The sequence below is a fragment of the Tursiops truncatus genome, chromosome 8 (genome assembly GCF_011762595.2).
Source record: "Tursiops truncatus isolate mTurTru1 chromosome 8, mTurTru1.mat.Y, whole genome shotgun sequence".
NCBI lineage: Eukaryota > Metazoa > Chordata > Mammalia > Artiodactyla > Delphinidae > Tursiops > Tursiops truncatus.
The window spans coordinates 64,835,623-64,863,440 of NC_047041.1; the positions used below are offsets into that span (position 1 = coordinate 64,835,623).

The 27,818-nt window shown below is 35.5% G+C and overlaps 1 protein-coding gene across 5 annotated transcripts in view; it reads left to right on the forward strand.

Annotated features, from left to right (window-relative positions):
• USP47 (ubiquitin specific peptidase 47) overlaps window positions 1–27,818 on the forward strand; it is a 120,845-nt gene that overhangs the window by 37,666 nt on the left and 55,361 nt on the right. For 2 of the 5 annotated variants that reach the window (XR_012333455.1, XM_019948105.3), the window contains exons 2-9: window positions 3,582–3,641; window positions 9,638–9,841; window positions 13,416–13,529; window positions 14,938–15,076; window positions 20,233–20,329; window positions 24,364–24,509; window positions 25,062–25,141; window positions 27,107–27,256. Coding sequence is in view for 4 of the 5 variants with exons in the window: in XM_019948105.3 (XP_019803664.1) it covers window positions 3,582–3,641; window positions 9,638–9,841; window positions 13,416–13,529; window positions 14,938–15,076; window positions 20,233–20,329; window positions 24,364–24,509; window positions 25,062–25,141; window positions 27,107–27,256 (990 nt within the window). In the remaining variant the exon portion in view is untranslated. Of the gene's footprint in view, window positions 1–3,581; window positions 3,642–3,678; window positions 3,698–9,637; window positions 9,842–13,415; window positions 13,530–14,937; window positions 15,077–20,232; window positions 20,330–24,363; window positions 24,510–25,061; window positions 25,142–27,106; window positions 27,257–27,818 lie in introns of those variants that run through there. The other 3 variants (XM_019948106.3, XM_073808623.1, XM_019948107.3) reach the window with 3 other exon arrangements.

Below are 27,818 nucleotides of genomic sequence, written 5' to 3' on the forward strand. Positions count from 1 at the left end.
CCACTTGAACTTCTAACCTTATCTTTTCAGCTCAGGAAGATTGCTGAACTTTAACTGGGTTCTCTCTCCCTGCACTGCAGCCTGGAAGGTAGCTTACCTTTTTTGTTTGTTTTCACAGGGATCACTGTCCTGTGTTACCTGTTATTTAATAATATTTTTAAACTATTGTTTCATATATTTCATCTCTTCTTTTTAGTTGTTTAAGGTGGAGAGGGTAAATCCAGTCTGCTATTTCATCTTAGCTCATAATGGAAGTTTTTTGGAGTTAACAATAAACAAGTAAAATATAAACAAATATATCAGGTGGCTATAAGTATACTATGGAGAAACCTGAAGGAAGGGAGATGAAGAGGATTGCAATTTTAAATAGAATGGTGAGAAGAGGACCAGTTTGAGAAACTAGCTATTTTGGTTATTTTTTTCTTTATAATAGCCTACACCCACACTTAATGACTTTTGCTCATGGACGTGCAATTTGGGCCAGGCTGAAGAGAGACAGCTTGCTCTGCTCTGCTAGGCGTCAGTTGGGGCATCTGAAAGGCTGGGGTCTGGAATCATCTGAATACTTCCTCACATGTATGGTTGTTGATGCTGGTTGCCAGATGGGATCTCAGTTGGGTTGTGGCTAGAACATATACACATGACCTTTCCATGTGGCTGCGTGGCTCCGATACAGCATAATGGCCAGGTTCCAAGGGTGAGCATCTGAAAGAAAGCCAGGAAGAAGCTGTGTTGCCTTTCCTGTTTTCTAGCCCAGCCTTGAAAGTAATGTTATGTGTCACAGGAAGTCACTAAGGCTGGCCCGTATTAAAAGGGACTGGACTTAGACTCCTAATCTTGCTGGGAGGCATGTCAAAGAATTTGTGGCCACATTTTAAAGCCATCACAATGATACTTGAGAAAGGATATCTGAAGGAAGAGCATCCCAGGTACAGTGTACAGAAATGCAAAGACTCTGAGGCTGGTGGATACCTGATGGTTTAGATTTGTTTATTTTGAATTTCCCCTGTACAGTGTCATCTCCTTGAGGGCAAGGGCTTTTGTTCACTGCTATTTTCTCAGCACCTAAAACAGTGTTTGACAGATAGTTGTAGTTTAATTCTTATTTGTGGAAGAGATAGCGTATTGGCAGCAGGTATCAAAAAAATCCTAAAAATGAGTACATAACCTTTGATCTAGAATTCTTTCTTTAGGAAATAAACTTTAGGGAAAAAAATTGTACAAATACGCAAAGCTGTAGTGAAAATTTGAAGGTGTCTAAATGCCCATTAATAGATTAGTTAAATAAATTATGTTTTGCCTATATAATGGAACACTGCAGTTTTTAAACTAAATGTTTTGACCCAGAAAGATGAGTGAGTGTTGAGGGAAAAGGAGCAGAATTCAAACGATGGTGTTCGGAATGATCTTTTTTGGTTAATAATCTTTATATAATATATGCATAAAATGGAGAGGGATCTAATAGGATGTATATCAAATTTTTAATAATTGCTATAGGAGTTATTTTAGACTTGCTTGTCAAAAAATATGTATTACTATTATAATAGAAAGACATTTCTATTGTAAAAGCAAATGAGGTAAAATTTTTTAATTGATATAGAATAGTATCTAAGCTACTATGAGTGATAAAAAGCACCTTTTAAAACAATATGTTGGGTTCTTTTTATTAATTAAAGAAGGTGGAGGAAAACGAAATTTGTACAGAAGAAGTTTGGGATGTAAAATCAAGATTTTTCAAGAGATTATCTCTTGATTATAGGTTATCCTTATTTCCTTTTATATATTTCTGTATTTTCTTGATTTGCTAAAATAAGCTTTTAAAATAAGGAAGAGATATTAAAAGAAAATAGCTGTAGGGGGTAATGTTAAGCAGCTTTACTTTAATAGTATTTATAATGTGAAAAATCTAAATTCATAAGGTAGCAAAATCGGGGATCTTTTGGTTTCCTTGCAGAGTTCCTTTAATGGTCTCAAAATAGTGACTTAGAAAGAGAAAGACAAATACTATATGATTTACTTATATGTGGAATCTGAAAAACTGAACTCTTAACAACACAGAACAGATGGGTGGTTGCCAGAGATGGGGGGATGGGAGTTGTGTAAATAGGTGAAGGTGGTCAAAAGATACAAACTTCCAGTTATAAGATAAATAAGTTCTGAATGTAATATACAGTGTGATGACTATAGTTAACAATACTGTATTGTATATCTGAAAATTGCTAAGGGAATAGAACTTAAAAGTTATTACAAGGACAAAAAAGTTGTAACTATGTGAGATGATGGATGTTAACTAAACTTATTGTAGTAATTAATCATTTTGCAGTATATACATATATCAAATCATTATGTTGTAGCCCTTAAAACTGCTACAGAATTATATGTTAATTATATCTCAATAAAACTAGCAAAATATGACTTAGAACATTTGACTTATACACAGTTCTGAAGCTCCTACTCTTTGTTAAAATGTGGTTGTTTTCCATGTTAATATTATTTTTTATCACCATAATGTAGGTTTTCAGTAACCTTACAAGAGTAATTGAGGGGCTTCCCTGGTGGCGCAGTGGTTAAGAATCTGCCTGACAGGCTTCCCTGGTGGCGCAGTGGTTGAGAACCTGCCTGCCAATATAGGGTACACGGGTTCGAGCCCTGGTCTGGGAAGGTCCCACATGCCGCGGAGCAACTAGGCCCGTGAGCCACAACTACTGAGCCTGAGTGTCTGGAGCCTGTGCTCTGCAACAAGAGAGCCCATGACAGTGAGAGGCCCGCGCACCGCAATGAAGAGTGGCCCCTGCTTGCTGCAACTAGAGAAAGCCCACGCTCAGAAACGAAGACCCAACACAGCCATGAATGAATGAATGAATGAATGAACGAATGAATGAATCTGCCTGCCAATGCAGGGGATACGGGTTCAAGCCCTGGTCCGGGAAGATCCCACATGCCATGGAGCAGCTAAGCCCGTACGCCAAAACTACTGAGCCCGTGTGCCACAACAACTGAAGCCCACGTGCCTAGAGCCTGTGCTCCCCAACAAGAGAAGCCACTGCAATGAGAAGCCCGCGCACCACAACGAAGAGTAGCCCCCACTTGCCACAACTAGAGAAAGCCCGTGTGCAGCAACGAAGACCCAACACAGTCAAAAATAAATAAATAAATAAATTTATTATTTTTTTTTGCGGTACGCGGGCCTCTCACTGTTTTGGCCTCTTCCGTTGCGGAGCACAGGCTCTGGACGCGCAGGCTCAGCGGCCGTGGCTCACGGGCCTAGCCGCTCCGCAGCATGTGGTATCTTCCCGGACCAGGGCATGAACCCGTGTCCCCTGCATCAGCAGGCGGATTCTCAACCACTGTGCCACCAGGAAAGCCCCCAATACATTTATTTAAAAAAAAAGAGTAATTGAGGCCTAAGATTAAAACTACAAATGTAATTTATGAATGAAATCTTAGATGATATAGTAATACTTTAATTCATACATATTTTGTTGCAAAAATGTTTTTAGGTTAATTGTTCTCATTTCACTGTCTTACCTCTTTATTTTAAAGAAATAATTTGTAATTCATTTTGTTCTTACACACCATAGGATGTGTTTTGGAGATGCAGACAAAATATCTTTGATGAAATGAAGAAGAAATTTTTACAGGTAGACTGCTGATGTAATTGCATTAGTGTGATAATCAGCAGAGCAAGTAACAGCATGTTAGTATTTTTATTTAATAATAAGGCATGTCTTAAGTTTTATGCTTGTTTGGCTATTTTATTTCTACCTGATTTTATTTATTTTTCATTTTGTTTATTTATTTATTTTACCCGATTTTAATAATAAGAAAGTCACCTTAAATGAATGTATGTCTGATAGTACCTTGTCTTTAACAAGTGAATGAGGTGGAAAACTGATATAAAAACTATAGAACGTTTAGTTTTGACTTTTGGGTATAATAGTTGTCTATTTTTTACGGATGTATTTATTTTCTGAAATATTAATAGTGCTGGGATTAAGTTAATAATTTACAGAGTCAAAACCCAGACATCTTATTTGAAGAATTAAATAGAACTGTTACCTTCCTGACAGCCTGTATGCACTACAAACCTAAACAGTCCTGTGATGTAGCATCCCATTCTAACCTTTACTTAATATCTCACTTTCCTCAGGTCCCTTTAGCTCTAAGTTCAAGGTTCTTTATTTAATCTCTTCTGTCCTCTTCAAGTGATCTCTGGCAAGAGGCCACGTAGAAAAATATCATGTAATATTTTAGGGTTTGCTGGGGGAGTTGGAGTGGAGTGGAGGGAGGATCTTAAAAATAAAATAATCTTTTTCTCATGTAAGTTAAGACTCCCAGCACTACTTGTTACTTGTTTAAGTAAAAATGCACAGTCTGAATGAGGCTGATAAATTTAATAAACTTCAGTGAGCAAAAATATTTATACCATCAATTTTTTTTTTTAGTCTGTGGCAGTATATTAGCCGTGAGCTGTGGATACCCAGAAGGGTAATGCCCTAGCGCTTATAAGCTCATAGCAGTTTCTTTATCAAGTAGTAGATAAAATGGACTCTGTGTGTGTGTGTGTGTGTGTGTGTGTGTGTGTGTGTGTGTGTGCGCGCGCGCGCGCGTGTGCGCGCATTTTTAAGTTTGCAACCATAGTATTATCATTTGTAATAACACTGAAAGGAAGAAAGTCTTGAGAGAAAATGGGTTGACTATAAAATTTAGAGGTAAAGAGGTCCCTTTGTAATGTTTTTAAATTATTCATATTAATTTTTTTCTTAGAAAAATCTTAATCTTGTTAACTTTGAATTGTGTTTGATATTGTTTTCTGCATGCTAATGCCATTCTAAATATATGCATTAATTATACACCTTGTTTTGTGTTTTTTTAATAAGAAACACGAAGTATTTTATTATGAAACAAAAATTATGATGTTAACTTCAGAGAACTCAGATTTGAACTTAGAACTGTTTGGAATGCCAAGAATAGGAGACAAGATGACTTGAGAGGCCCTGAGACTCCTTAGACAGAACCATCTGTGTTGACCACTTCTAGATGTTCCTATAGATGTTTCTTCCTTTGGAAGAAATCTGTTTTCAGTGTTTTTATCCCAGTATGTTTTACCTTTTGTAAATAAGACTATCATTTTTGTTTGTTTTGTTTTTTCAAGGATTCTTTTTTCAGACTTTGCTTGGAAATCTGGCTTTGTTTCTGCATAGAGCACAAAGACAGAATACTCTCTTAGCATATAGTGTTAATGTAACTGCTGTTGACTTTACCCTTTTTCTCACAAGTGTAATATTGCTATGAGTTGCCTACCAAATAAGTAGTTTTAATTTTATACTTTGTACCTTTTTTGTAATTGGCCAGATTTTCTGTGTAGGGAACTTTGTGCCCTTCTAATAGCTCACCTAATATAGATGAAATGTTTTCCCAAGTGGGACATGCTTTAGGCTTTTCTAAAACTTTGCATTTGTTTTTTCTTACCTGTTTTCTCCTATTCATTATAGAACTTTTACTGACTCAGAAATTGTGCTCGCTTCCCTAAATTATGATGTGTCTTCAGATGCTTTACCTTAATGTTGGGTGTAGTGCTTAAATGGAACCCCCGCCACCAACCACCATCACTAATACCACCACCACCACATTCTTCCCAACTAGCACTTGCATGTGCTTAAATTTATTTAGGTGTGTTTCTGTTATCTATTACTGTGGAACAGCCTACGCCAAAACTTAGTGGCTTAAAACAACTAGTTTATTTGCTCACAATTCTGTGGGATGGGATTTGGGCAAAGGCTTAGCCAGTCAGTTTTTCTGCTTCACATGGCATCATCTCGGATCATTACTTGGCTGCACTGGCTGGTGACTGGCTTTGGATGGAAGGTCCAAGAAGGCTTTTCTTATCAGGCACCCCAGTGCTCCACTAAGTGGCCACTTTCTCTCTGGGTGGATTGTTAGGGTTTTAACACAGCATGGTGGTCCCAGGATAAATGGATTTCTTTTGCCTGGCTGGCATATAAGAGGAACATTCCAAGAGGTGCAAAGGCAGAAGTTTCCTGCTTTAAATCACACAGTATCACTTCTGTCACATTCTGTTGGTCCTAGTTGGCCACAAGGCCAGCCCAGATTCATGGGAAGAGAAAAAAGAAGAAGAGTGGCAAAGAATTTTTAGCCATCTGTAATTTACCTCAAGATGGTGATTTTTTTGCTTTGGGCATAAGTAGGACCAATCAGGGGTAGAACTCCAAAGAAATTAAGAAGAAAGAGGACACCCCTATTTTCCCAGTTCTAAGAAATACTTTTTTACATTTAAGTATTGTGGAAATCTGTATGCTTAGTATAATATTGTAGAATTTCTTTTTCTCTTGAAAAGCTATAATAAAAAGATTGGTACAACTTTATTGATGAAATCTTAAAATTGGAAAAAAACAGTTTTTTCTAATTAGTTCCCAAATTGGGAGGCAGGGGGAGGGAAGAGATTTTGCCTCAGTGTAATTAGTGTGGGCAATCACGATAACAAAAATTCAGATGTAATCTATGGATGATGGCTATGTAATAGATTAAATTAGGACTGAAAAATGGGCCCAGGAGGTTGAGGATAAAGTAATAAGATTTACACGTGGCTAGCTTAGAACTTTAAAGGTCAGAGTTTTTCGTTTGTTTAAATTATCCTAGAATTGAATTCAAGAGTAATATGTGATTGGCCCAGAAATTCTTATAGGAATCTTAAGAAAAAACAGAGGACTGCACAAAGTTTTATGTAGGCATTCATCACAAAATTATTTCTAAAGTGTAATAAAGTCTAGCTCAAGAGTCAGTAAAATTAAATTGATGGAACAAATTATTATTAATCCATGTAATAAAATATTATTCAGTTGTTAAAATGATGAGTTAGAAAAAGTTTGACAAGGAAAGGTTACATGATATATTTATAAGTAAAGAAAGGGGTTTCAGGGCTTCCCTGGTGGCGCAGTGGTTGAGAGTCCGCCTGCTGATGCAGGGGACGTGGGTTCGTGCCCCGGTCCGGGAGGATCCCACATGCCGCGGAGCGGCTGGGCCTGTGAGCCATGGCCACTGAGCCAGTGCTTCCGGAGCCTGTGCTCCACAACAGGAGAGACCACAATAGTGAGAGGCCTGTGTACCGCAAAAAAAAAAAAAAAAAGTTTCAAAACAGCATGTATATCTAACTGAATGTTTGTGTTTAAAAAGTGTGCATGTATATGTCTGTTTGTGCTTGTGTAGGAAAAATATTTGGAAGAATATAGACCAAAATGTAATAGTTATCTCTGTGTTATGAATTACAAATGATTTCCACTTTTTCCTTTATACTCTTCCTATTTTGTTTTTTTTGGCTGCGCTGCGTGGCATGTGAGATCTTAGTTCCCTGACCAGGGATTGAACCCACACCCCTGCATTGGAAGTGCAGAGTCTTAACCACTGGACTGCCAGGGAAGTCCCTATACTCTTCCTATTTCAAAAAAAGGAACAAAATTACTTATGTGCAATGCACAGAAAAGAAAGCTATTGTCATTAAAAGAATAAAAGGCATACATAAGATTAAATTTTGTGTTTACAAGAGTACATTTAGCCTTCAGATGAGATTCCATTGGGGTAATATTACCCACATCTGGGTGTGGAAGGAGAGGAGGCTGGAGTGCCTGTACCTTGCACTCATTTATTTAAGGAAAGAACCAGGAACTGCTGATGGCCATATGTTACCATATCATCATTCTTATGTATACTGTAATGTCAGCACTTCTGATTTCTGAATTCTTAGGTAGAGTTCTCTTGCTTGGACCGTCAACTTCAGCTTATCTGAAGCTTTAAAATCTGGCAGCTGTAGTGCTTTTCACCTGGAAAACTCGAGTCTGCCTCTGAAATATACTGTTGAAAGTGTAAAAGCGGATCTTTTGTAGTTGAAATTGATTTAGAGTTTCTCGTTCCTTTATTGTGAACCAGAGTTAAAAAGGGTCCACTTTATGTTTCTCAGTTTGAGATTAAAATGTGTAAAACCATCTATTACAAGTGTTAATATAACACCTTAAGCTTATAGCTGAAGGCTTTTTTGTTCTTTGTTATCCTGTTTATTTTATAAAAAATGTATTCTTTTGTTTTTAAATGGGTTATTATTGGTAATTAAATATTTTGACTTGTCTGAAATATAGTGCTAGCCAATCTTAAACATTATACTTCTTTTATAGCAACTTATTTCTGTTTTAAACTAATTGGATTAACCTTAGTTTAAGTAATCTCTTACAAACCCAAAATTATATATGGCAGAAACAAATTATAATTGTATTACCCTGCCAAACAAACAAAAATACCTTGTGGTGGTCCTGTCTTCAATACAAGTCAATGATAATAACTGTTCTTATTTAAAAATGGATAATATAGAAGTAACAAAAGATTGAGGTTAATATTATTGTGTTTTTTATAAAAAAAGATGAGAAATACATTCTTGTATACAGTACCAGTTTGTACAGTTCATATTTGTGCAAAGCCTTTTATGGGGATAGCGAGAGGTCCCTCAGATAATGACTGCTGCCCTAGACTTTGAGGGAAAGCAAGAGATTTACATGATCAGATTTGCATATTAAAATACTGTTCTGGATTGAAGGAAGATGAGATTGGAAGAAGCTATTGCCACAATCTTAAGATAAGATTCTCATTGCTGCAGGCAGGATTAAAGAGGAAAGGAATAGTTCAAGAGATATTCAGATGATAGAAATGGTAGAATTTGGTGATTATGTGAGTTGAAGAAGAGGGAAGAAATGAGGAAGGTGCTCCTCTCTGGTTTCAGCAGCTGGTAGATGATGGTACCATTAATTGAGTTGGGCATTACAGGAGGAGGGAAAGAACTTCTTTCACCAAAGTGCCTGATGTAGCCCACTACTGCTGTGGAAGAGTCGTGTCCTTCAACAGCTTGAGGGAAGGCATAGCTTCTTTGAGAAAGTCTCCTTTAAAAATTTTTTCTCTGATTTATATACTAGATAAAAAAGAATGAAAAAATTTGTGACCCTAACTCCCTTCTACATTGGTAATTGAAAAGTATTTTTTCCTTGCTTTCCTTTACCCCTCTGCTGGCTGATCTATTTGGGTAAGCTTGTCAGCTCCTAACACACTGATAAATGGGGCTTTTGGACTTTTGGTCTGTGGGTACAACAAAGTAAAGGTCAGGATGCCTGATTGCTTTTATCCTTTAGTTATGGATTTTGCAATCTTATACAATCCTCATTGCATTTCTACACAGCTCTCTTTCTGTTTCATCAGGAAACCCAGAAATGCTTGATTGGACTGTGCTAGCATAGTAGTGACACATTTTTAAGGATCAGATTTTATTATTTTCAACTGAAAATTGCTCAAGTAAACTTGTCTTCATGGGCTTGTTGATCATTGATTTACAGCCTTAAAAGGTGAAAGCAAATACCCACAAGAGCAATGGTTGATTCTTAAATATACCCCAGTTTTTCCAAAACAAACATATATGGTGCTTTATATGTTTGACATATCCATTAGAATATATTTCAGCCATAAAACAGTAGTATTCACACAGAGAAAATAGTATTTTGTGGGCATTTTTTTCATTTAATCATAGAAAACATAATTATATATATATTTTTAAAGATAAATAGTATATTTTTTTAAATTTCAGGTAGAAAATGCTGCTGAAGAACCAAGAGTCTTATGTATAATACAAGATACTACTAATTCAAAGACAGTGAATGAACGGATCACTTTAAATTTACCAGCTTCTACACCTCTCAGAAAGCTCTTTGAAGATGTGGCCAACAAAGTAGGCTACATAAATGGAACCTTTGATTTGGTGTGGGGGAATGGAATCAATTCTGCTGATATGGTAAAACTCTAAACTGAAAGCATCTTCTCTTAAGCTGCTAATAATATTATAGTCATTATTGTTGTTGTTTTTAATAGTATACTAAATCCTGGAACCCTTCTTAATATTGTAAGCAGGACTATAGAGTCTGTGCAACTCGATATTTGGATCCTCTTCATCACTTTACTTTCATTCTAGAGTCAGCATTTGATTATCTTAAAGTTTGCACAATGTCATTTCATTAGTTTTTTTATTCATGTAAGATGATTATCATAATATTGTGTCATCTATGGAAAATTTTCCAACATTTACTGAATGGGATATTCATTTTAAATATTTAAGTGAAAAAAGCAGGATATAAAATCATATGTATTTTATAATCTAATTTTTGGAAAAGAAGAGAAAATGTATATAGAAAGAAAAAAGTAATAGAAGGACTTACACTCCAATATTAACAGAGATTATGCACCAGATAGAGTGGTAAACACCTGAACAGGAGGGTTGGTGGTATCATGACTTCAACTTCAAAGACCTCACAGTAAAGTTTTAGAGACAGGTATATCAAAAAATAATTACACTAAGATGTTTTAAGTATTATTAAGTATCATTTATTAGTTTGCTGTAAGTGCAAAGAGGAGGCACTGACCAGTTTTGCGTGGGAGAGTGACAAAGGGGAATGTTGAGTTGGATCTCATCTGTATTTTAGAATAGTATTCTAAATAGTCTTTTTTCTTTCCTCTCAGTCCAAATTCACCCTGCATACGATTGCTAGAATTATCTTCAGTCATCTTAAATCATAGTACTCCTGTCACCTTCCAGTTTAGAAATCTTTAATGACTGCTCACTGCCCTGATTAAAAGTCATATTCCCGGGCTTCCCTGGTGGCACAGTGGTTGAGAGTCCGCCTGCTGATGCAGGGGACACGGGTTCGTGCCCCGGTTTAGGAAGATCCCACACGCTATGGAGCGGCTGGGCCCGTGAGCCATGGCCGCTGAGCCTGTGCGTCCGGAGCCTGTGCTCAACGGGAGAGGCCACAACAGTGAGAGGCCCACGTACTGCAAAAAAAAAAAAAAAAAAAAAAAAAAAAAAAGTTGTATTCCCTAAGTTAGCATTCAAGACAATTGGTCCTTTAAATCTAATCTTAGCTCTCAGATATTGGACTAATTTATTTTCTTAACACAAAATTTCATACTTCTCTATCTCCGTGTTTTTGCTTATGTTACCTCTTCCTGTCCTATACCATTGCTGCTCTTAAGTTTTCCAGGAAAATACCTTTAAAGGCAAATGAATGTGTATCCTGATCGTATTTGGAGGGCATAGTTTTAATTGGCTCTGCAGAAGAATAAAAGATGTTGGGTGTTGCTTGATTTGCCTTTAAAATTGATGATATTTTGCCTTCTATTCCATAATATATTTATGATTTTTTAAAATGTAGAACTAGTGTTTTTAAATGGGAAAAGAATCTGAAAACGAATAGCTATATGTACAACATATGTATAATCAAATCACTTTGTTGTACACCTGAAACTAACCAACATTGTAAATTAACTATAATATAAAATAAAAAATTTTTTAAAAGTCTACTTACAAAAAAAAAAAACCCTAGTGTTTTAAATTAGCCAACTTTCCCCCTCTGAAACTGGGCAGTAAAATTGGTAGTCCAACAAGTTATACAAAGAGAAATGATATTTAATCTGAAACTTTGAATATTCTCTTTTACATTACTGTATAACTTCTAGTGTTGCCTCTTTTTCGATTTAAAGGATAGTTCTGTACTGTCTGCCCAAGTCCTGTTTATCTCTTACTTTTAAGAAGCCTTACTTGATGTTTCTTCATGCCACTTTAAAAGTAATCTTTCTCTTTGTTCTCCTATTGCACTTTTTATTCTGCTATGCCACTTATAGTCTTTTTATCATAGTTGTTATTCATTTGTGTCTTTCCACTTGATAGAATATATTTTGATGTCTAGGACCTCATAGTATTAGTTTTGTATCCTCCAAAGATACTATCCCTAGGCACTCAAAAAGTGTTTGTTAAATTAACATCTGCTATAGCACTATGCCAGGATTAAGTATTTTTCTTTCTTCAGCTGTGACTGTTCTTAAGTACTTAATTTTTGTGTCTTAATATGCCTACCGTACATTTCTATGAGTATACTCTTACCTGCTTACTGTACAATGCTGCATGTATGCTTCTTTGAAAACCTGATTCATTTATCTACTCACCATCTCATACACACAGAGACACATTTATTGAGGTAAAACCCCTATGTGTTCTAGCTGTATCATCTGATCTTTTATGCCTGAGAGACGCTGAGAGATCTGGTTCCTGCCAGAGAATATAAGGGACCCAAAGATACCTTTCTTCCTTTCAAGTGGCTTCTCTTAGCTTCTGGTTCTCTGTCCTGTTTTTCTCATGGATTTCTAGATGTGATCCAAAGTGAGATGATATGTTTATTTTATTAACACTTATTTTGTGCTTACTGTGTAGCTAGTATTGTTCTGATACTAGACTTTATACAAATATAACCTCATTTAATCCTTTTAACCACACTATGAGGTAAGTGCTATCCCAGCCTCATACGTGAAAAAACTGAGTCATGGGGAAGTGAAGTAACTTGCGCAGAGTCACACAAATAGCAAGTGGCAGAATCTCTTATAGTTAATTTTTTTGTCCTTAATACCTGTGCTTCTATATAACATTCATTTTGTAACAAAGGCATCTCCATAAAGTAAGTCCTTCTAAGGAGATATTCCTCGTGTCTTTGAAACATTAAAAACATTTCTTAATGAACAAAATAGTTTTAAAACAAAAGAATAGGGCATTCATCCCATCCCTCATTTTTCTCAACAGTGGCCTGGAATGTTGGGTGAGTATGGCTTGGAGCATGCAGAGCTCTGTCTCTCATCCACCAACTGGAATGTATCAGAATGACAGCCAGGGTTTAATTTGCCTACCAGATAAAAGAGTTAGGTGAAGACTAAACATGTTAGATGTTTAGTTTTCAAAGGAGTGATCACTTCTATCACCCTGGGATCCTCTGAATCCTGACAGTGGACTTGAAATAGGTATCATTTACTAGGACAGGCTTTTCCTTCGAGGGTCTTTCTGAAGGTACCCATTTTTCAATGTTACATAATTGTTTGGGTTGGGTTGCTTAGTGTGTTTCCTTATGTGGGAATTCTCATTATATTCCTATATCAAAACATGTTTTTACAGTTTTTAGTGATATAAAATAATCTTCAGTTAATTTTCATGAAAACCCATTGAATACTATATTGCATACATTTTAGAGAACATCAAAACAAATGTTTACAATACTTTTTTGTGTAGTACTTCAGTTTTTTAGATGTTGGGAAATGTGAACAGCTGGGATACCTGTCAGTATATGCCCTGTCACTGGGCTTAGCCATCCCAGTTCCTGAATAGATGAGTTAATTCCAAGCCTAGATTAACAGAATTTCTCAGAATCTTCATTTAAAAAAATACTGTTTAAGCCCAATAATTGTAGATATGTGTCTATTTACATATTACTTGTTTTATTATTATAATTAATGTTTCTCATAATCTGAGATATCTTATTTTATGCCTGTAGGCTCCACTGGATCATACCAGTGACAAGTCTCTTCTTGATGCTAATTTTGAGCCAGGAAAGAAGAACTTTCTGCATTTGACAGATAAAGATGGTGAACAGCCTCAAATACTGCTGGTAAACGCTTTAGAAAGCCCTATAGTCATAATTTTTGTGCACTGTCACCTACTACTTGGGAAGCAGTTTTCCAAAGGAAGGAGGAGAGATGTGTTTTGCAATTTATGTATAATAAATTATTTTTCTGTTTTCTGTTGGCTTGTATGTATGTTAACGTGGTTACACTGGGCATCCATAGCACTTTGTGTATATAGTCTCTTGCCACACTGAGAATCACCACTAGAACAGGGATGGGGATGGGTCTAGGATCTCCTACTGTGTTTCAGTGGCCTTTTGTTTGGTTAAGCATTTGCTTGGTTGGTGTAAATCTTCGGCAGTTTTGCCCAGGTTTTCTGGTAGAGGAACAGACCCCCAGAATTATCTACTCTGCTGGTTTTGCTCTCACTCCCCGTCCCCCACCCCCCATTTTTTTTTGGAATGACTAGTTTGTAAATTCTATGCTTTATTTCTGTTCTTTTAGTGTTTGCTGCAATTCATATTTCAATAGCCTTTCCTGTCTGGTTCAGTGGCTTTAGTGATCGTCAAATCTAGTAACTCCCAATTTGAGAGAGATTCATTGAAAAAACCTGGTCTGATTTACCTTGCTGCTTTACAGACTGAGGAAACTCACAGAGTTTATGGACTTTTTCAGAACGCTTCTCTTTAATGAAACTTTCCTCAGGAAAAGTTCTTCTGTTTGATGCTTTTCATTTAGAAGTCTATTGTGAATTAGAATGCCTCTCTGGACAGTAGACAGTAATTAAACACAGGATATCCATACAGAAGCAATGCCAGAATATGTTCTGACTTTCCTTAATCTCATTGTTTATTTTTATGACATCATGAGAAGATTTTGATTAGTCTGACATTGAAACTAAATTAGCTATTAATTTGGGGATTCATGTTTTAAAATGCTTAGTAATTAGTCTTCAGCTCTCAGTTGCTTGTGCTGATTTTATATCCCTTACTCCTTTTGGACATCTTCCTCATTAATAGGAAGTTTCTTATTGGAGACAATAGGAGACTATCCATTTCATTCAATACTTATTGAGTGTCCCCTACCTTTCAGGCCTACTTAGCAAGGGTGATGTAAAAATAAATGATAAACTCTGTCATTAAGGAGTTCACAATTGTACTCTGATTAATTAGTACCAGAAATCTCTCTCATGTAAACAAAATTTGAAAAAGAATTAAATAAATTTGAGAAAGTAAGAACTTTGGAAGGAGACCTAAGCATTTTTCCAAAGTGTGTTATATTGGGCATCTTTCAAACCTTCCTACAGGAAATAGTGAGGGTATATACTTTGAATGTCTTGGTGGTACCAGTAATGCCTTGTCTTTTTTTCATTGCCTCAGGAATTAGTATGCCTTTTTTCATTGTTTTAGCAATATTTACCACTCAGTAAATATTGGTTATGCTACATTTTAGGAGGATTCCAGTGCTGGGGATGACAGTGTTCATGACAAATTTATAGGTCCACTTCCAAGAGAAGGTTCTGTGGGCTCTACCAGTGATTATGTCAGCCAAAGCTACTCCTATTCATCTATTTTGAATAAATCAGAAACTGGTAAGATATATTATTGTTGTCGTTGTTGTATTTTCATAAAATCATAGGGCATTAATCCAGAGTAATCTTAGCAATCTCAAGCCTAATCTCCTCATTTTAGGGATTAGAGAAAACAGACCCAGAGCAAGATCACTAGTTAGCAGAAGCAAAGTTAGAACAAGAATGTGGTTTCCCTTTCCCTCAACCCATTGTTATTTTTACTGTATTGTTACTGCCATTATTTAGAAAAAAATATTAAATATTGGATTTTGAAGGAAGACTTTTTCTGTTTGATAATTTTCTATCTTGAATTTAATCTTAAATTTTTGAAGTTGACTTCCTCTGGAAAGGAATGTATCTCCATGTGCATTGGAATAGACTATGGCAGATACTTTCATGTGGAAACAGATGGGCCAGGCTTATTTTATCAGAACTACTGTGTTATCTTCTAGTTTAATCTAATCATATGTTTGAAATTAATCATGTAATTTAAAAATTCCTGTTAGCTTTTTTCTGAATATGTTTAAACCTATATTTTTGAATTTTTTTTCAATTTATTGAGCTAATGGAATTGCTTTATTTATGCAGTTTTATATTTATATATAAGACTGGTTAATTGCCTGAAAATATAATCTGGATACTTTCACATATCATTTTATCTTAAAACAAACATTTTCAGTAGGTAGTATTCGTGTTAAAAGAAATGGAAACAGGCTTAGAGAAGCCTTTGATTATATAGCTAGTTAATGGTATTTCATGTTAGGTATGGCTTCAGAGTGTTTACTCTTAGAACTTTAAAACAGAGATGACTGTAAATATTAGACACAAATATCTATTATAAAAAGAAAACTGTAGAGTAATATTGTAGATACTGTTTTAATTTGTTCTGTAATCTTCCACTTACTATATTTTGTAATTGAAATGTAGAATAATTTCCTCATAGCTAATCTTTTGTACAGGCTTAATGGTGTATTTGTTCTGAAAATGGTAAAAGCTGGTCGTGTTTGGTATTTAGGATCATTTATGTCAATAGAACTTTTCGCAGCAAACTACCAAGAATAAAAGAGAATGACAAAGTATCTTTTCTCATTATACTGTCTAGAGTATAGTGACTCTCAAATTTTTATTTCTTTAAAAATCATTTTGAGATACTTGTTAAAAATGTAGGTTCTGAGGCATTACTCCTCCAAATACTAAGTTAGTTAGCTCTGCAATAGACTGGATAAATTGCATTTTTAAAAAAATAGATACCCTAGATTATTATGAGATAGTTGGAATACTTAGAGAAAGTTCCAGATTTAACAAGTCAGGATTCTTGAAATTTTTGCTGTGTATTCTGACAACCAACTCAGTCCTCATGCAAGAAGTATTTACAGAACTCCTACTTTGTGCTGAGTACTGTATGGCTCTCTGATGCCTGTAAATTCCTAGAGACTAAAGCATACTTTAAAAAAAAAAGTTCTCCTATAATACGAATGTAATACATGTTCATTGTCATATTGTAAAATGAAAAAAGTGGAAATCACTGACAGTACTATTAACAGAAACTGCTTTAATGATTTTGCTTATTTTTGTCTTATCTTTCCTTCATCTGAATGCTTTTAAGAAAATGGGGAAATCATGTTGCGAGCAGACTTTTAATATATATTTTTTCGTGTAATACTATATGAGGAGCATGTTTCAATGTTATTAAATAGTATTTTAATATGGGTTTTAAGTGGCTGAAGAATAGTGTTTCATTATATGATTTAGATAGTTAAACTGTAATTATTACCTATGTTATGATGAACATACTTATACATAAGTTTTCATTTTCATCTGTGATTATTCCCTTAGAGTAAGTTCCTAGAAATTGAATTACTAAGTTGAAATTTATGAAAAATATTTTTAGAGGACTTTGATATACATTGCCATGTAATCATAGTCTTCATTCCCAACTATTGTTCCTCATACAGCTCTTTTCCCTACCAGTACATTTTCCTCCGGTGTTCTCGGGTACTGCCTTTGTGAATTAAAATAATCTGTACACGGGCTTCCCTGGTGGTACAGTGGTTGAGAGTCCACCTGCCAATGCAGGGGACACGGGTTCGTGCCCCAGTCTGGGAAGATCCCACATGCCGCGGAGCGGCTAGGCCCATGAGCCATGGCCGCTGAGCCTGCGCGTCCGGAGCCTGTGCTCCGCAACGGGGGAGGCCACAACAGTGAGAGGCCCGCGTACCGCAAAAAAAAAAAAAAAAAATCTGTACACATCCAAAGGAGCTGGGGTTCAAAAAGTGTTCTTTTTAAAAAATATTTATTTATTGTTTATTTGTACCAGTTCTTAGTTGTGGCACACAGATCTTTGTTGCTGCATGCGGGATCTTCATTGTGGCACACAGGATATTTAGTTGTGGCATGTGGGATCTTTTTAGTTGTGGCATGCAGGATTTAGTTCCCTTAGTTCCCTGACCAGGGATCAGACTCGGGCCCCCTGCATTGGGAGTGCGGAGTCTTAACTACTGGACCACCAGGGAAGTCCCAAAAAGTGTTTTGTTACTGACTACTGAATTTGCATTCTCCTTAAGAAATTATTGTAAATGTACAAAATGTTTTTATTGAAAAATGCTCTCATGATTTCAACTCAGGGCTGTAAGAAAACATTTCTCCATAATGCAGTGAGGCTGAGGACTTAACATATTCTTTCCTGTTTCCCTTGCCTACCAACTGCTCTGGTAGCCAGCCACTGTTGATAGGAGATGGTTGGGGGTCGGGGGGACTTTAAGGAATAAGGAGTGGATTGAAGGCTGATGTGGACTCTCAGGTGATTAGAAACCACATGACTGAGGTATTTCATCATTTAAAACCGAGATATCTTTCCTTGGGCAGTTTCTTTCACAATTCTTTTCGTTTTATTTTATCTACTTTAGGAGTTGGCCAGTTTCATTCTACTTCATTTGACCTGTTCGAGTTCTCGTTCATTTCTTGTTGGTTCTGTTCATGATTTCTTTCTGCATTTGCCCTCTGCAGAATGGCATGTGTTCTTATGTTCTTCTCCCTTAACTAGCTTGTACTTAAAATATTGATTCATAACTATTTCAGATAGAGGACCCACTTGATAACATTTATCATTTGAAATTTGCTGATTTAGACAATGCATAATGACAAAAGATTTCTATTCAATAACATTTTATCTTACCAATCTCACTAAAACCTTCATACTTTTGGAAAATAGTTGTACATTTATTTGAGACACTGTTCATTCTGTTTACATATGGTGCTGAGTCAGGTACAAAAGACCATAGGTTTCTATATGATTCTTATTGCTAGTGGTAAAGTAAACAGCAGTGGCAAAAATTATTACTCCCTCCTTCCCTTAAACCCCTCCCCCGCCACCCTTTTTTAAGCCCAGGGAAGGGAAACAAAGTCATAAATAAATGATACATGATTGGTCTTAAGGTACACAAAGAACAATAGCAGTATTCATTTACCTTTTAAGGCTGCAGGTAGAGTGGTTGTCCCTGACTGTTGAGGAGTTGGGGGAAGGAGATGGAGAAGAAGGGAAATCCCAGGCAGCCTCAGCTGAGAAGAAGGTGCAGGACAACCTGGTCTCCTTGCTTGAGTGCTGTCGTTTATGGGAAAGAGTCCGTTTATATAACCTAAGAATGAAATAATGCTTTTTATTATTAATAATCAGTCCAGATATCTTACAGATTTGTATTACTTGTAAGTCATATGCACTTCTCCCTCAAGTGCACCTGCTGCTATGCTAAGTAGTAGGATAGATAGAGAAATCAGATTTGACCCCTCCCCCCACAGTCTGTTGGGGAAGCCATACAGGTAAATAAACAGTTATAGAACAGAGTAGGACAGGGTGTTGTGAGCACAACTCAGGTGGGGCATGCTGGTTAGGAATTGAAGCAGTTTATAAGTATATAACAATGTAAAGTAAATATATAAACATATATACATAGTATTCTTAAAGATGAAAGGCACTAGAAATCAAAGCTGGAACCTTAGTCCAGAGTGAACGATAGGTAACTACTTGGTCTCTTCTTAGAATTGTGCAAGTGCAGATAGCATGGAATCTATTCCTCTTTTCCACAACTGACCAAGGTTCACTGTGCATTTGTTGGTCCTTTCATCACCTTCATTAGCAATATAGTTTATCCACAGTGTTTACCATTTCTTAAGATATTTTTGTTAATTCTTGGGAAATTGAAAAAGTATTTCAAAAAGCTTCAGTGAACGCCTTTGGCATGTATTGAGAAAAGATTTACGTTTTTTTGAGATAACCAAGTCTTTCAGTATTAAGTGGGAGTAAATAAGTTTAATTATTAAGCAATGTGTTTACCACATTTTACTAAAATAATGAGGTATAATAAAATGATGAGGCTGATTTGTGTGCTATGTGTACCTCATAAACTGGGCCTGAAGTCTACTTCAAAGGAGAAGTTCCGAAAATGTTCTCAACAGTGGTAGCCATTTCCAATTAGGTATATAAAACTAAGTACTTAAAATAGTTCACTTGACTTTTGAATGCATGTAAGTTTCTCCTTTCCTTCTCCCCCTCTCTCGGTTCTCCCCTACCTCCATCTCTGAGTTCTCTTCTTACTTTAATAGTCACTCTTTGCATAGCGTGCTGATCTGTGGGATTTCATACTTCATGGGTTTGTTAAAACAGTGGAAGTCACTTTGAGTTTGTATACAGTGAATTTATCTCATGTTGTTAATTCTTGGTAGAAATTGGTTTATGGGGCCTGATGACTGGGATAACTGGTTCGGTACTGTCTTCATTTGTTGGGTATATATGATGTTTAAAGTGAATATGTTTATACTTTTCCATTTTAATACACAACTTTTAGATTTGGTGAACAAAGATGATTTTTGTCAAAAAATACTTTATTAAACATAACCCTCTTAAAGTTTTATTAAATGCTATGTAATATCCATGTGTATCTCTGGACATATAGCAATATGTCCAAAGATCCTGACTTTTTCTGAGAAATAAGGTTGACATAGTGCACATATTAGCAAAGAGGTCTTTCTTAGGTGCTGTTGAAAAAATTGAAATAATTTCCAACTGTAACCTTAACCTCTCAATTTTTACTGTGTAGTAAATTCTTGTTAAGTTTTCTTTTCATTAATTTTTTGATGTAAATGCTGATTTATGTATATTTGTGTGTGCTTTTTTTTTAAAGGATATGTGGGATTAGTAAACCAAGCAATGACTTGCTATTTGAATAGCCTTTTGCAAACACTTTTTATGACTCCTGAATTTAGGAATGCATTATATAAGTGAGTATTCAAAAAAATTCTATAAATAAAATTGATTTAAGAATGAAAATATAGTTTTTAACTAATTAAGTCTGTCTTCCTTCTTGCACTTATTTGTTAAGTTTGGGGCATCTCTCACTTCTTAAAACATACCTTGAATAGTAAATAAGGAAAGGATCTTATGAGAGACAGCATATGAAAAATTTGTGGGGAAAGAGAATCAGGAGTGCATAGACAGCAAAAGGATAAAATTGATAAGATTTATGTTTAAGATAAATTATTGTATTTAAGCTTCCTCACTTTTAGCTTTAATGCCTTTGTGAAGAAATAAGTTATCTGCTTTTGGAGATAATCTGGATGTGTAAACCATATTCTTTTTTTCCTCCACCTCTCAATTTAAGAAACAAAGTTGTCTTTTTAAACTTGCAGATTTTGTTTTTTAATTAAAATACAATGCAGCTGTTCCGGTGTTGTGTGTGTGTGTGTGTGTGCGTGTGCGTGTGTGTGTGTGTGTGTGTGTGTGTGTGTGTGTGTGTATTAGAGAGAGAGAGAGAGAATGTATTTTTAAAAGAATGTATATATATCAGATACTTTAAAATGCTCTATGGAGGAAGTCCATATTTAAATAAACCCTAAAGTCAGACATTTATTTTTATGAGTATCCTATTATAATACATTTAATACACTCTCACTTTGTGTATTTCTTTACAGTATACATAACTTATTTTTTAAGACATTTTAAAGTACAAATAAACTGATTTTTTTCTCCTTTTTGTGTTACTTTTGAGTAACATCTTTGTAATTACTGTAAATATGTATTTAAACTATTTTTGGAACTTTTGATATTACAAACAACATTATATTACCATTGCATTCATATGTAAGCTCATCATCTGAATTTACTTGTAAAAATTGGCCTGTTTTTCATTCAGCAAGTATTTGTTACCTAGTGTTATATATGCTAGGCATTTGGTAGAGAGAGATGAAGTTAGAAATAAGATCTTTGTTTTTAAGTAATTTACAGATCTCTTCACAGTAGCAATATATGTATGTATAAAATAGTTTAAATAACATTTAAGGATGGCTAAATACCATGAGAGTTTAGAGAGAAGGGAGATTAATGAAACTTGGAGAAGTGGCTTAGAAGAGCAAGTAGAACTTGAGGTAGGTCCTGAAGATAGGTATGGTTTGGCCAGGTAGAGACGAAAAAGAGGGCCTTGTAGACAGGAGGACTTTCAAGAGCAAAACTGAGTAATAGTAAGTGCTACCTAAATGTTTGTTATTGTTAGTTTGTATCAGGTACTGTTCTGAGCACTTTACATATAGACTCATTTAATTCTCATGGTAACTGTATGAATTATTGAATACATGCTGTTATCCACATTTTACAAAGGAGGTAACTGAAGACACAGAGAGGTTAAATAGTTTGCCAGAGGCCACACTGCTAGAAGTAGCAACCCACTAGATGCCAGAATTTCCATTACCCTATTCGACCTGTATTGTAGTTGATGCCACTAAGTGCGATATATTGCAGGGGCCTCCAGGAGATCTGCTTAAATGGAGTTTTTGTCAGAAGAAGATGGAAGATGAGGTTAATAGATGAAATCTAGAGCTTGTCCTCAAAACTAGAACAAACTCAGTAGTCCATGATAATGTGCCTTCTCTGGGGAGTGTTGCTTAGGAACAGGGACCCCAGGAGCTTAACCATGAGTTCCACCCTGGAAGAGGTCCGTAAACATATAGCTCTGTGGAAAAGAGTAAGAGCATAGCCAGATTGATTGATTCAGCAAACATATGTTGCACACTTATTGTGTGCCAAGCACTCTTTTAGGCACAGAAATTACAGTGGTGAATAAGACAGAGTCCCTCCCTTAGACCTTCTGTAGGTCAGCCAATAGAATGAGCTCATTTCACAGTCATGTATGCCATGAAGAAAATCACGACAGTATGGAAAGAATAACTGTCAAGACGTAGGGTGAGTAGTTACGGAGGGCCCCTCTGAGGAAATACCGTAGAATAGACTTGACAGGAGTCAGTCCTGTGAAGATACAGGAGAAGAACATTCAAGGCAGAAGAAACCGTAAGTGCAAAAGCCTTTGAGGAACAAAAATCCATTGTGACTGGAGCCCAGTGAGTGGAGGGGGAGTGAGAGATAAGATTAAAGAGGATGCCTTAGAGATTGTAAAAAGACAATGAAGCTTTTTGCAGGTGGGGAAACAAAGCCCAGGAGCCTGATGGTGTTTCATAATGTAGAACTAAGGAAGGAATGGCTCCTTTAAGAAGCTGGACCTCGCTGGGCTACAGACAGGGTAGCACTAGCATGAAGGATAGAGTTCTGTTTGTTTATTTTCTTCACTTGCTACATAAGAGCTGGAGAGAACCTACCACTTTAGGTGTGTAGGCATGAATTATGGAAAATTTCAAAATATTAAAAAATAGTGAAATAGTATAATGAATCCCTCTGTACCCATCACCCAGCTTTGGATATTATCAACTCATTATCAGTCTTTTTTGTCTATAATCCTCCATTCTGATTATTTGGAAGCACATACCCAATCATATCATCTGTAAATTATATCTCAGGTCACTGCTAAGATTTCCCTGATTGCTTCATAATATCTTTTTTAAACATTCTGTTCAAATCACGATCTAAACAAGATCTGTGCATTGAAATTGATTGATAAGACTCTTAACTTAGAAATGCAAACCAAAACTACAAAGAGGTGTCACCTCACACTGGTCAGAATGGCCATCATCAAAAAAAATCTACAAACAATAAATACTGGAGAGGGTATGGAGAAAAGGGAACCTCTTGCACTGTTGGTGGGAATGTAAATTGATACAGCCACTATGGAGAACAGTATGGAGGTTCCTTAAAAAACTAAAAATAGAACTACCATACGGCCCAGCAATCCCACTACTGGGCATATACCCTGAGAAAACCACAATTCAAAAAGAGTCATGTACCACAATGTTCATTGAAGCACTATTTACAATAACCAGGACATGGAAGCAACCTAAGTGTCTGTCAACAGATGAATGGATAAAGGTGTGGCACATATATACAATGGAATATTACTCAGCCATAAAAAGAAACGAAATTGAGTTATTTGTAGTGAGGTGGATGGACCTAGAGTCTGTCATACAGAGTGAAGTAAGTCAGGAAGAGAAAAACAAATACCATATGCTAACACATATATGGAATCTAAAAAAAGAAAATGGTTCTGAAGAATCTAGGGGCAGGACAGGAATAAAGACGCAGATGTAGAGAATGGATTTGAGGACACGGGGAGGGGGAAGGGTAAGCTGGGACGAAGTGAGAGAGTGGCATGGACATATATACACTACCAAACGTAAAACAGATAGCTAGTGGGAAGCAGCCACATGGTACAGGGAGATCAGCTCAGTGCTTTGTGACCACCTAGAGTGGTGGGATAGGGAGGGTGGGAGGGAGATGCAAGAGGGAGGGGATATGGGGATATATGTATAGGTATAGCTGACTCACTTTGTTGTATGGCAGAAAGTAACATAACATTGTAAAGCAATTATACTCCAATAAAGATGTTAAAAAAAAAAAGAAGACTCAACCTATTGACTTTTAATCCTCTTTGATCTTATTTCCACATTGCAATTTATTCCTTGAATATATATATATATATATATATATATATATATCAAAAACTGATGGCATTTTTCCTATAGTTTTTCACAGTTTGCATTTCGATGGTTGAGTGTCATTTAATATTCTGTTCCCTGTATTTTTATGAGTTAATAATTAGGACAAGAATCTTGACCAGATTCAAGTTCATCAATTACTTTCAAATGACCTTTGCGTTTTATTCATGTTGGCTTCTTATGCCTTTTCTTGTGAAAGTCTAACTTTTTTCTAAATTTATGAATTAGAGAAAGACTAATGTTTCATTAGATATTAATAGCTTCGGTTAATATCCAAAGCCCTCAGAGTTAACATCTTAACATTTGTTATGATAATATTAATTATGCTTTAAAGAATAAAGATATTTTGTAGATAATTTTCAAACATTTCATTTCAATAGGTGGGAATTTGAAGAATCTGAAGAAGATCCAGTGACGAGTATACCATACCAACTTCAAAGGCTTTTTGTTTTGTTACAAACCAGCAAAAAGAGAGCAATTGAAACCACAGATGTTACAAGGAGCTTTGGATGGGATAGTAGTGAGGGTACCAATTCTCTTATAATGATAAGTATTTGTAATAGTCAAAGGAATTCTGAGACCGTATTATAAACAAATGACACATATTAACATCTTAATTAACTTTACCTTAAACCTTTTGATTGCTTTTTGCTGGCATTTAAAAATAACTTATTTTGAAAATTTAAGCTCTGAGGCATAAATTTTTGATCAATTAAAATTTTCTTGTAAAGTAAGTTTGGTTATACTCTATTTTTATGTACTCAAGCTAAAATTTTAAAAGGGTGTTGGCTTAGATTTTTATTATCATATTTCTTGACTCTACAGTGAAAAATAACAAAAATAGCAAATATTGTAGCACTATAGAGCATATGCTATTTATAAAGTGATGAGCTCTTGTGATTCTTTTCCTTGTGATTGCCTTTTTATGACTATAATGTATATTTTGTGTTCTTTTTAAATTTAGCATTATTTTATGTAGACTTTTCCATATTTCTGACAATTTGCTTTTAAACAACAAATTAATGCTACATTACACTAAGTTAATAGCTCTTTTTAATTAAATTTTATCTTAAAATAGCTTGGCAGCAGCATGATGTACAAGAACTGTGCAGAGTCATGTTTGATGCTTTGGAACAGAAATGGAAACAAACAGAACAGGTAATTTATCTCTCAGATTGAGGGGAGTGTTTTCTAATAAATTATTCATTACCTTACAGTGACTTTATTCTATTGGAATGTTTTAAAACTTGGGCATTAGTCCAGTTGTCAAAGTACTGACAGTTTCCTCATCTTTAAAATAAGTTGGGCCCTGTGATCTAGATGATCTCTGTTTAGCTAAGAACTAGGTAATTCATACATGTGTGTGTGTTTTGGGGATGATTTTTGGACAGTATTTTCAGATATTTGCTAAGTAAATTAGATGGCTTATCTGTTACACATTATAAAGTATACATTGTAAAGTATATTCATCTAGCATTACCTTCTTTTTGACCAGTCAGGTATAGGCATGCTTTTGACACCTAGGATCCTTGTTAATCTGACCCTATTCTTCTTATCCAGTGGAAGGAGGAACAGGTTAGAAGTGGGAGAATATTAGATATATCATTGGGGTGAGACATAAGGCTGAACTGGATGGGGCTCAGGACTCAGTACAGAGGAGGGTTTATGCTAGGTGTAGTGATAGAAGATCACTAGAGGTAAAAAGGGGGAAGAATCTGGAAGGTAGCCTGGAGGATCTACTCTCTGATTGGAACTATTATGATGGCTTGGACTAAAGTTTTTCAAACTAGATTGTGATCCATTCACTTATGAAATAAATTTAGTGAATCAACACCAGCACTTTAAAAAAAAGGAATAAAATTGAAAAGTATAAGAGAAGCATCACATAAGTAAGGGTAAGTATTGTTTTATGCAACTTTTGTTACAGTTATATGTATTGGGTTGCGGTGTACATTATTTTCTTACTGTGGGTTGCTATCAAAACTGCTTGAAAAACACTGGATTGAAACACTTATAAATGCCCTCTCAGGTAGAGAAGACATAATCAAATATAACTGGGGCAGGTGAATGAAGAAAGCTTCATTAAATAAATAGTATTAGAGTAGACAGTTATGGTGGATCCTAATTTGAAGGCTTATGAATTCTAGATACTTGAAGAGGTATAAATTTATGAAAGAGGTAAACTGTAATATGCTTTCCCTCTTAACTGTTCTTAAGAGATATTGGAAAAAATTTTAAGTTCATTTAGTGATCTAGTTTCTCTTCATTATAGGATTGTATTTTCATAACTTTATGTAGATGGTATTGGGGTGTTTCTTTTTCATAGGTCTGAAGGTACCCTTCCTCCTCGTTACATCCCTATGTGGGTCAACACTTCTATTAAGACCAGTTAGGGCGTTCCTTCTGAGTTCCCAAGTTTGGGTACAAGAATCTTGAGGCAAGACATTCACATGGAGGGTCCTTACTTAGGGAGTTACCTGCCTCCTTTGAGTCAGAATAGCCCCAGTTGGCTAAGTTTGGGGAGTAGGTGAGAGATCCATTCTTTTAGGTGAGGATATTTTGAGGGAGATGGAGTTTAAGATTTTTTTTTCAATTTCTGTACATTTAAAAAATTACAGTATATTTTTTCTTTAAATTGTTTTATGTATATTACTGAAAGTTAAAAAGTTTTATTTGTACCTTGAGATAGAGGATATGATTTTAGGAATCAGAATATTGCGAAAGTGGTGGTAATATATGTAAAGCTATAAAAGTAGCCAGTTGTTTAGCTGTGTGATTATCAGTATGCCTAAAATAATGTCATGATGTATTCTCATCCTAATGAAAAGATAATACGGGGCTTAGTAGTGAAATCAGTAATCAGCTTATCAACAAAACACATTTTAATAGTGGGATTTTTAGTAATGTGAGAATTGAAATAATTTTTGCACATTCTTAATTTATTTTGTTTTTGTTAAACCTTTATTTTTTTCTGTAGAATTTAGATTAGATAAATCTTAAAGGTTTCTAAAACTTCAACAGTAAGAATGAATATCCTTTTGAAAATCATTCTAAAAGACATAAAATATTGGTAACTTACTTTTAAGGAACGCTTTAAAAAATATAAATGTTCTTATTTTTTAGGCTGATCTTATAAATGAACTGTATCAAGGCAAGCTGAAGGACTACGTGAGATGTCTGGAATGTGGTTATGAGGGTTGGAGAATCGACACATATCTTGATATTCCATTGGTCATCCGACCTTATGGGTCCAGCCAAGCATTTGCTAGTGTGGTGTGTACCTTTCAGCTGACTGCTTGTGTATCCATACACAGAATACATAATAGCACAGTGGTATAATATATCCTAAGGTAAGTATCATCCTAGATACACCTTCTTGGGTTGTTAGACATTCCTGCATTTAAACTAGCAAGATCTAGAAGATTTTTGACCCTTCAGTGAGTCCTAATAGTGCATGTATAAGAGGGAAAGTATATGCAAATATACTGCCTCATGGCTCAATCTTTTATTCTTTCTTAGAGGTGACTAGATTATTTCACTTTCTTTTTTTTTTTAAGCTCTAAACAATCTATTTTATGAATGGTACTCTTTTTTTTTTGGCCTTGCCGTGTGGCTTATGGGATCTTGGTTTCCCGACCAGGGATTGAACCTGGGCCCTTGGCAGTGAGAGCATGGAGTCCTAACCACTGGACCGCCAGGGAATTCCCTGTAAGTCTACTTCTGTGATTTTTTTTTGTTTTGAGGGTATTGTTTTGTTCCATTGGAAAAATAACCTCTGGATTTTTTGACAAACAGAGGCCACATTTTTTAAAGAAGCATCCCTATTCTAAAATTT